The sequence below is a fragment of the Ctenocephalides felis genome, unplaced genomic scaffold (assembly GCF_003426905.1).
Source record: "Ctenocephalides felis isolate EL2017-DRISC unplaced genomic scaffold, ASM342690v1 CF-g0.4_SCAFFOLD_03573, whole genome shotgun sequence".
Classification (NCBI taxonomy): domain Eukaryota; kingdom Metazoa; phylum Arthropoda; class Insecta; order Siphonaptera; family Pulicidae; genus Ctenocephalides; species Ctenocephalides felis.
Genome location: NW_020539727.1, coordinates 21,470,214 through 21,481,314, shown reverse-complemented (window position 1 = coordinate 21,481,314; position 11,101 = coordinate 21,470,214). Strand labels below are relative to the sequence as shown.

Genomic DNA, 11,101 nt, shown 5'->3' with positions numbered 1-11,101 from the left:
TGCAAAAATGTAAAGTAATCTATTAGTAATAATTTAGTTTCTACTAAACAATCCCACAAGACTTGTCCTTGTCGTTAAAAAACCTACATCCTAACAACCCAAAATTATATGGTCTCCCAAAATCCACAAAACAATGTACCTTTTAGACCTATAGTTGCAGATTTGAATTCACCACTAAATAAATTTTCCAATTTCTGAGCAAACCCCTCTCCATAGTTGCTGTTAATTCTCCTTTCTTTATTAAAAATTCCTTCGAATTTGTCAACAAAATACGTAATACACAATTGCCCAACAACTCCCTCCTAATAAGCCTAGACGTAGTTTCTCTTTTCACAAATGTCCCACTAGAACTAATTTTAGAGTCAATCACAGATAGATGGGATGAGATTTCTTGCCACACTACCCTTTCCCTCCATTGGTTTCGAGAGTCCATCAAATCATAGTCGCGAATACTTATTTTGAATTCAATTCACAATTTATACACAAATTTTTGGTACTCCCATGGGATCTCCTATCTCACCTGCTCTTGCTGAACTCTCTTTACAACATCTCGAAAAAAACGTTTTTAAACTATCTAATGTTGAATTTTTCCTTTACTACAGATATGTTGATGATATAATTACTTGCATTCCTAAAAATAACCTTGATTCTTTACTAAAAAATTTTAACTCTTTTAACAAACACCTAACCTTTACCTTCGAAAAAGAACACAATAGGTCAATTAGCTTTTTAGATGTAAATATCATAAAAACTCCAGATAATAAAATTATTACTAACTGGTACCAGAAACCAACGTGGTCTGGCAGATATCTCAATTTCCATTCTTATCATCCCACTAACATGAAAATCGGTACCATTATCAATTTAGTTGATCATGCTATTCTCTTGTCAGATAAAAATTTTTGGCCTTTTAACCTATCTCTAATCCACAGAACCCTATTAAATAATTGCTATCCTCCACACCTTATAAAATCAGTAATTAACAACAGACTTTCCGTCCTTAACACAAAACATAATCATCCTTCCCTCGAGTCTCAGAAAAAAGAAGAAAATAAGTTTATTGGCACTATTTGTCTCCCTTACATTAAAAATCTCTTTCCTATTTGGAAAAAACTATTTGATTTCGCGGAATTGCGTTTAGTTTGCAATATTGATCAGACCCTTAACTTTTTATTTTCGAACTTAAAATCACCGACAAGTTTAGATCGTATTTCTAACATCGTGTATAAAATTGACTGTACAAATTGTGAGGCCACTTATATTGGCGAAACTGGACAACATCTAAAAAAACGTCTTAGACAACATTATAACAATTCCAAAAATAAAAATCAAAACCAAACTATGATAACCGACCACATACAAAGTTTCAATCATATTTTCAATTTTGATGTGGCCACAATTTTATATCACGAATCGAATACGTCTCAGAGACGCTTTTCAGAATCTTGTCTGATACATCTTTACAAAAATAGTTTAAACAAAAGATTGGATATTTCCTCACTGTGTGAAAATTACCAAGTAGTCTTAAACAATGTCTCGAAATTCATACCTTTAAAATAGTTACCTATCATGATCGACGTTTATTTATATTTATTTTTAATGCCAATTTTTCTTTTTATTTATTTATTTTATTTATTTATTTTATTTTTTTCTTTTCTTTTAATTTTTATCTCAATTTTACAAATTGTCCACCCTCACAATTGTCATGTTTTTATATTTCACTATATGTTCCCTCTCGCGTTGTCAAATCTTAAATTCTTTGGTCAGTTCGTTTGCTTTGTACCTAACCCTCAACACGTGGTTCGCACATTGACGTACATTCAGTCGTCGGCCTTACATCGGAGCACAGAAATGTACGGCGTGATTTTACTTTACAAATTCATAAAAAATCTCATTCAAAAATTTATATATTGTTCAATTTAAAATGACAAGGATTGTTTGTTGTTGCATTGTGAACATTTATAATATGATATAATTAGGATTGTGCATTGTGAACATTTATAATATGCAATAATTAGGATTAATTCAATTACATGTAAGTTCATACCATATCACTTCTTATATTTTAGTTTTATTTAATAATTTCTATCTGTTCTTTCAATCTAGAGTCCACTGAAGATGACACAAAACAATGTGTCGAAACGTATGGAAAAAATAAAATTGTTTTAAAGTCATACAATTTTTTTTAATTGATGTATTGCCCTGAAAACTGAATATCATATATATATATATATATATAAATTAAAGAACTCGTCAAAATGTGTGATTTGCTAAATTTCAAAAACCGCTGAACCGATTTGGCCAGTTTTAGTCTTAAAATATTTGTTCTAACCCAGAGATTGTGGGAGGTGAGAAATTATTTCAAAAGCGCATAGAAACTTCACATTTTTAATTTAAATTTTTTGTCGAAGCGTAATATAAAATTAAACAATAGCCAACGGCGCTCATACGTCAAATGTCAAATGATAAATAACATTTTTGAGGGGTTTTCTGGTTTCTGAACATTTTGGCATACCTCAGAAAAAATGGATAAAAAAATTGTTACACCTTTTTTATTAACCATTTCCATAAAATATTTTTGTAATTTTGGATTGTAAAAAATTCAAAAAATTACCCAGGCTAAGCACAGTCTAAGCGCCACTCTGGTACAAATGTTTACCCAAATGCGTTTAGACTGTTATTATGTGCTGGAGAACTTTTCCAATTTTGTGAAAACTATTGAAAAATGTGAAAATGCCGCCAAAATAAGCACAGTATAAGTGAAAATGTCGAACAGAATTATTTGAGAATGCGAATTTTAGACTGTGACTATACGGGAGCACTTTTTCAATTTTGTGTAAATTAGGAAACTATTTTTTTGAAATTGAATTCGAAATGAAATTGTTCTGGAGATAAATTGATTTATGATTTACATTTAACAAGATAGCAAAAATAATGAAAGTTACAGTATTTGTAATAATATATTTGAAAACGTTTAAAATTTGTCGTCAATTTCATTACGGTACGGGAAGTTCCAGCAATTTGCCTTAAGGCACGATGCCATACACCACTAGTTAATTTAAATTTTTTTGTCGAAGCGTAATTTAATATTAAACAATAGCCGGCGGCTTATACGTCAAATGCCAAATGGTTAATAAAATTGATAGAATGTTCTAAATAAAAATAATATTTAAATGTAGTAATTGTATGTAAAAAATTAAAGCATTTGTGATTTTTTTGCAATATTTTTTATTTATTATTAATTTTTCCCCCAGGGTGACACCTTCGACGACGCCTCCTCCAACCCTGTAAACCTTCGGGGGGCCCACATTTCGGGTATGGGAATGGGGCCCATGAGCCAGGGCTCCAATTCGACGGGGAACAATTGTTCCTGTTAGCGGTTCTGTTGTTTATAATTTATTTTTATTTGGAAATTGTAAAGGATGAAATAATAGTGATGGCGGTGGAGGGTAAAAGACTATTGGGAAAATAATATTGTTGACTCAATTATTTATTATTTCTCTTGTAACTTTTGAACTATTCGATTGATATCAATGATGCTTGAGACAAATTTGTTGAAAATTAAATAATCTACAACATTGTCTAACAACATAACACTCTACACCAACTCGGTATATTTTAAAATCAACAACAAGTCACACAATATTTTTTCTATTATGTCAATTACTTTCTAGGTTCAATATGTCAATTATCTATGATATCTCTGTCCCCTGATGCAACAATATTATTTTCCCCAATATCAATTAGTAGTTTAAGAATGATTTTAACAGAAAATAAAACTAATATATATTATATTAAATAAATATTTAAGCATATATAGATTTGCAATGGGACGTAAAATTTACTTTAACAGCTTGCTGTCATTGTAACCGTTTTTATAAATATATATATGTTAGAGTTATAGTTATAAATTATTAATTTATATATATATATATATATATATAAATTAATACAATATAAATAGTATTATTCATGCATTTAATAGATATGTTCTATTATACAAGGTGATATTTTGTATATTTATGAAGAAATAAAAAAGAATTTAATTATTAGCAAGTAAGGAATTTTCTAAAGATTTTAATTAAAACTAAAATAAAATATCAGTTAAATAAATTTATAAGTAGATTTTTTTTAAGATAATTAATTTTTAATTAAATTGAAACACTTAAGTTTGTAGAATTATAATTTGATAACGTTATTTTATTGGAATTTTCATATTTTTTTTTTTTTTTAATTCTAATTGAAAGTCTTTATGGAACAAAATTAAAATTTTAATTAATGAGAATTAAATTTTGCAATTAAATTGAAATAAATAAATTGTTTTGTAAGTAAATTTTTGCGGAATTTTTTGTCTTAAAATTAGGCAAAACTCAAAATTTTGAAGTTTAGAAAAAACGCTAAAAATTTACTAATTTATTGTTATACTATTATTATTGTTTTTTACAATTAGCCAAGACAAATATTTTTTTTTAAATTTCTTGAATATAACATAAATAATTGCATTTTTTAACTCTAATAATAATTGCTACAGTCATTTTTTTTGAATTTAGAATTATAATTTGTTAACTAATACATAACGTTATTTTATAGGAATTTTTGAATTTTTTAGAACTTCATAGATTTATTATATAAATTTTTTAAAAAGTTTAATTGAAAATTTTTATGGAACAAAATTAAAATATTAATTAATGGGAATTCAATTTTGCAATTAAATTGAAATAAATAAATTATTTTGTAAGTAAATTTTTGCGGAATTTTTTGTCTTATTTTCTTACTTATAACATTCCTAAAAATTAGGCAAAACTCAAAATTTTGAAAAAATATCAAAAAATTACTAATTTATTGTACTATTTTACTGTTTTTTACAATTATCCAAGACAAATTATTTTTTTTTAAAATTTTATTGAATATAAAATAAATTTTAGCATTTTTTTGTTAATTTATATTATTTGTAAGAAAACTTTAAAACTTCTATCTATATTTATATTTATATTTATATTTATATTTATATTTATATTCATATTCATATTTATATTTATATTTATATTTATATTTATATTTCATCTTTCTCTTTCTCTTTATATTTATATTTTATCTTATCTTTATATTTCTCTTTCTATTTATCTTTCTCTTTCTCTTTCTCTTTTCTTTCTCTTTCTCTCTTTCTCTTTCTCTTTCTCTTTCTCTTTCTCTTTTTCTTTGTCTTTTGTCTTTCTCTTTATCTTTCTCTTTCTATTTTCTCTTCTCTTTCTCTTCTCTTTCTCTTTCTCTTTCTCTTTCTCTTCATCTTTCTCTCTTTCTCTTTCTCTGTCTCTTTCTCTCTTATCTCTTTCTAGTCCCTGTTCGCGGCCTTTTTTGTTCTTTTCTTCCTCCAATTTAGGAAAACCTCCCCCTTTTGAAGTTTGAAAAATTACTAATTTATTGTTGTACTATTATCAATGTTTTTTACAATTAGCCAAGAATAATGATTTTTTTAAATTATGTTCAATATAACATAAATAATTGAATTTTTTAACCTGTAACAATAATTGCTACAGTAACTTTTATTTGGTTAAAAAAATTCTATTAACTTCTCGAAAAATTGCAAAAAAATTGACACAAAATCTGTTTGTTTGTTTTTTGAAATTCTGTGAGTTATATATATAAATACAACAATTTTATATTTCAATTATTTTACAAATTTAATATTACCAAAACGAGCTTTTATATTAAATTATAAAAAATTAGTTAGCCTAGCAATAGATAAAATATTATTATTTTCTGTATTAATAATAAACAAACAAGCGCACATAATTTTATACTACTTAAAAATCATTGTTATAATTATTAATTGTTATATAATTTGTTATTAAATTAATTAATTTATTAAATGTGCATATCTTTAAATGCAAACGTGTTATATAATACATGTGATGTTGTGTTGATTTTCATAATATAATAAAAGAAACAGCTTTATAGATATTTAGAGATTTTTAATATAAATTATATATTATTTATATATCTTATATATATATATATATATATATATAATTCTTCTGTAATGAGGTATGAATGGTTAATTCTCCTAAACGATTATTCAGATTTTCATAAATCTTCCTGAAGTTTGTTAAGGGATTTTTTTAGGATTTTTTGAATTACAGAAATATAGTTAGATTGTAGAAATAAATAGAAAAAATTACAAAAAAAAACGCTTATCATTCATTGACATTGAAAATATTTGGGGCATTGTTTTACATTAAAAACAGAAGAATACTGTCATTTTCCAAACATTTCCATTCACTTATAGGCTAAGACAATATTGAAATATAATATATTTATGATTATAAATAAGAAAAATGTAATGTCTACATTATTATTGCCGAAAAGCAACTGAGATGTGCCAAAAATTAAAATAATATGCAATATGTCCCTACAAAACTTTCTAATTCCTCTTCCATCAAATCGAACCCTTTTTTCATTATCAAGATATTAAGTTAAATTCAATAGCATTTTATATAAAACATTATTACTATATTTCTATTGATTTATAGGACTCATTTAAATAATTTCGTCTAATATAATATTAATTTAAATCATTTAAACACATGGTGGCATATGACGTAACCGAAATTTATTCGAGCAATTGGTTTCTATAGAGAAACAAGTTTTGCATTCAGTGGACAACATTCTCTCTATCTTGTAGAGAATGTATTAAAATAATAATATAAATATATATAAATATATATAGATAATTAATAATAATTTGTTTATAAACATTTGAGTTGATACACTAAAGAAAATTAAAAATTCGTGTGTAAAAAGTGCAAAAACTGTGCTAATACTTGAAACTCAAATACTGAAACTAATAATATAAAATTATTAATGAATAGTGCCTAAATATTATTGTTAATATTTGCACCAAATAAATAATGCAAATTTGCAAATGACTTAAAATAAAAGTCTTTGATAAATATATAAACGAAATATTAAACTCTATATAAGTTACCCTGTTATGATAATTTATAATATCAATATTTACCATAATTTTTCATTTATAATTACTTAAAGTTTTAAATTATTTATATAAATTTAATTAGAATTATTTTTTATTAAATATGTTTCGTGCAGTCTCAAATTTTGCAAAAATTTCCTTTAAAAAATATCCATTTTTTGCAAACAGTGTTGTGTACGGAACCTTATATGTAACTGCTGAAACGAGTCAACAAATTTTGAATAAAAAATTTCTGGTAGGTACATAAAATATTTAAAAAAATTAAATATATAATTCATTCTTATGATTTTTTTTTTATATAAAGTGACTATTTCAACGAGCTCTGCAGGATGCACTGTGCAATTTAAATGGATAACAAAATAATATAAAATTAGTAGTACGAGTGTGTTTTATAAATATTTAAAAAAAACATTATATCATTTTTTTAGCTTTAATTTTAATTATTTATTAATAATGTTTATTTTATTAAACAAATTCAGTGTTTTTTATTATCATGTATTTTTTGTGTCTTTCCTGACTAAATGATGACACACATAAAGTGTCGAAACGTATAATACGTTTAATAAAAGAATTTTTTCTTCTATATTAACCTCTTTTAAATCGACAACTGGGCTTTCTATGAAATTTCTTACATATTATTTATTTAGTTTTAATTTTTATAATTAAATTGATTGCCACTGAATGAAGGCTGAGATGCTAGCCAAAACGTATGGATTTTAAATAAATAAATTTCTAAAAACTCTCATACTATTTTTATTGATGTAACGCCCGACTTTTTAACTTAAATTAAACATATTATATCAACATCAAATTCAAGACTATTAAAAAAAATGCATATATATATATATATATATCCATAAATAAATATATATATATATATATATATTATTTTTCAATATTTTATATTTTTAGTCAGAAGAAAAACAAGAAATCGACACGACACAAATTGGACGATATGGAATTATCAGCACCTGTTGTATGGCACCAATGCTCTACCATTGGTAAATAAATTTTTAATCAATTATTTATATAATTTGAGTAAGGCAAGATTATAAAACTTTTTTCTACTTGTGTTCGAAAAATATGTTAAATTCTATAAATGCTTGCCATGTTGTGCGAACCTAACACAACGCTTTCTCATACATTTTTTCTTAGGCTCGGTTATGCATGGTTAGCGTTACTTTAAAATGTTTTAGTAAAAATGTAGTAATAGTTTAAGAAATCTAGTTTTATTATTTGTGGACAAAACTAGGTGTGAATTGCATTCTGCCTTAAGGCGAGTTGCTTAAACCATTCCTATACGTGTAAGTTGTGTACTTAATCAATTTTGATAAAAGAAATTGAGTCTTCCAAATGTTTTTGGGCATCCATCCAATAATAAAAAGACTTTAATGAAGAAGATTTTTTTTAGAAAAGTATACGTTTCGACTCTTGGTTTGACCCATCTTCGAATACATAAATATACTTCTAACAAAAAACAAAAAATAAGAATTATTATTATTATACTTCTAAATTAATTTGGGCTTTTTGAATACTAATGGTATGGTCATGAAAACCGTATCATAAAATGCTTTTTTATAATTATCGAATTTTCTTCAGTTTATTATTATTTTTTTATTATTTAGTGCTTTTCATTTTTGGCATTTTGTTTGAATTATTTGTACTAAAGATGAATCAAACAAAGACTCGAAACGTATAAAGATGTATGATCATGAAAACCATATCATTAAATGCTTTTTTATAACTATCAAATTTTCTTCAGTTTAGTATTGTGTATATATTATTTAGTGCTTCTCATTCTTTGATTGAATTATTAAAGATGGGTCAAACCAAGACTCGAAACGTATAAAGACATTATTTTTCATTAAATTCTTTTCATTATTGAATGTATAGTATATATTATTTTTTTAGGTACAAATGGCTAGATGGAAAACTTCCAGGAACAGCAAAGAAAACAGTTTTCAGAAAACTAATAATCGATCAATTTGGAATGACGCCAATTTTAATATTTGTATTTTACTCAGGTACGTTGTAATTAATATATATATATTCACCTTTTGAATAATAATGCACATGGTTGCATAATAACGCATATATAATGATCTATTAATATATATATATATATATATATATATATATATATATATATATATTTCAAAGTAACTAGCAACCCATTCGTCAAAATAAAAAATGTAAAAAAGTATTTAAACCTTTTATTTATACGTTTCGACACCAGATGCGTGTCATCATTCAGCAACTACAATAAATTTGAAACAATTTACTAATAATAAATAAATAAATGACACGTATCTGATGTCGAAACGTATAAATCAAATTTTAAATACTTTTTTACATTTTTTTATTTCGACGAATGGGCTGCTAGTTACTTTGAAATATGTTTCAACGTCGAAAAAACTATCAAGATATATATACTAGCTGACCCGGCAAACGTTGTTTTGCCATAAGCAATGGTTTACCCAGTGCAACGCATGCCACATATAAATTACATAAGTTATAAATTGATAAATAACTTTTTGGACATTCATAATAATTTTTGGTCAATTTGCATAATAATTGAAGCAAAAATAAAAAAGCTAAATAATTGATACGATTTTTCGCGGTTCTGAGAAATACAGTATATGTATATATGGAAAATTCGAGAAGAAATTGATAAATGATTTACATTTTATGTGCTCACTGTATAACAAATCAATAAAATAATCTCCAGCAATCATAATTAAATCATTATTTATTTATAAAATTCAAAAGAAATTTAATTAAAAAAGGATGTTTGTCAAATAGGCTAATATTTGCGGTTATGTTTTCGGAACTACTTATAGTTCTGGTTATTTAAGAAGTTTAGCTGAATAATAATATTTACAACGTTTCAGATATTTAATTAGTCTCTTTTTTCAAATTTGTTGTTTTCAAAATCATTTTAATTCTGTCTAACTAGAAAATAAAAAAGATTTTCACTTACCTTAATCTGACAGAAGGCACACACTAAAGACATAATTAAACACTTTATATCATTGTTTTTAATCAAAATACAATTTAAATATAATCATAAACAACACAATTAAACATTTACTGAGGTCTATACAATTTATAAATTAAATATACGAGTAAATATTTATGACAATTTCAGTTCTTGAAACTTCAGTTAGTATTTAAAAAGTGTTACCATCAACGACGCGTAACGAACTTCACATCTAACTTCATCCTCGTAGCCAACTTCACACTTGAATCCAAATTCAAATTTGAAATTCTCATGAATCTTGTTTAATAAATTGATTATTAATTATTGATTTGATTATTTATCATTATTTACCAGGTATGAGTATATTGGAAAGAAAACCTGATATTTTGGAAGAGTTCAGAACAAAATTTGCTACAACTTTTGCTACAAGTTGCTGTTTTTGGATACCAATGACCACCATCAATTTCTTGCTAGTACCACCGACTATGAGAGTGGTTTATGTTGGATGTTGTACTTGCATTTGGAGCAATATTCTATGTTATATTAAAAGTTTAAAATAAATAGACAAAAACCCACTGTACTATTATAATAAGAATGAGCACTTTTTGTTTAAATCTGTTGTAACGTTTAAAATTTTTGTTTGAAGTAAGTGGTATGTTAAAGAAATTTGTTCAAAATTTAATAATCTATATAAGTCTTTTATATTATAACGCTCTACAGCAACTCGGTATACTTTAAAAATGCAATAAAAAATAAACATAATTTTTACCAACAATCTCTTATAACTTTCAAACAGCTTGTCTAATATAAATGAATTATTTGACAACTTTGTTGAAAATTAAACAATATATAATATTTACATGACTAAATCTGTAAATCTACAGTTTTATTAACACTTGCAGTATATTTTATTTTATTATATAATAATTACTTTTATCATTATATATATTTTTAAATATTTATTTCTTAGATTATTATATTCTTATAGATTATATATAATTGCAAAAATAAAAAAACAAATATTAATAACTATTTATATATAATTATTATTAAATTACAATTATCATTTTTCAAATTTGAATTACCCGCCAAATTTTAGTACGAACTTCAACATTATTTTTGACAAGTGA

At 24.9% G+C, this 11,101-nt stretch overlaps 1 protein-coding gene and 1 pseudogene across 1 annotated transcript; both read left to right on the top strand.

Annotated features, from left to right (window-relative positions):
• The window catches only part of LOC113389754, an 8,031-nt pseudogene extending 4,654 nt beyond the window's left edge, over window positions 1-3,377 (top strand).
• A 2,663-nt stretch (window positions 3,378-6,040) lies between these two features.
• On the top strand, window positions 6,041-10,531 carry LOC113389753 (mpv17-like protein). The gene is made up of 3 exons (XM_026626763.1): window positions 6,041-6,045; window positions 8,903-9,015; window positions 10,326-10,531. The coding sequence occupies exons 1-3, from the start codon at window positions 6,041-6,043 to the stop codon at window positions 10,529-10,531; spliced, it is 324 nt and encodes a 107-aa protein (XP_026482548.1).
• The last annotated feature ends 570 nt before the right edge of the window (window positions 10,532-11,101 follow it).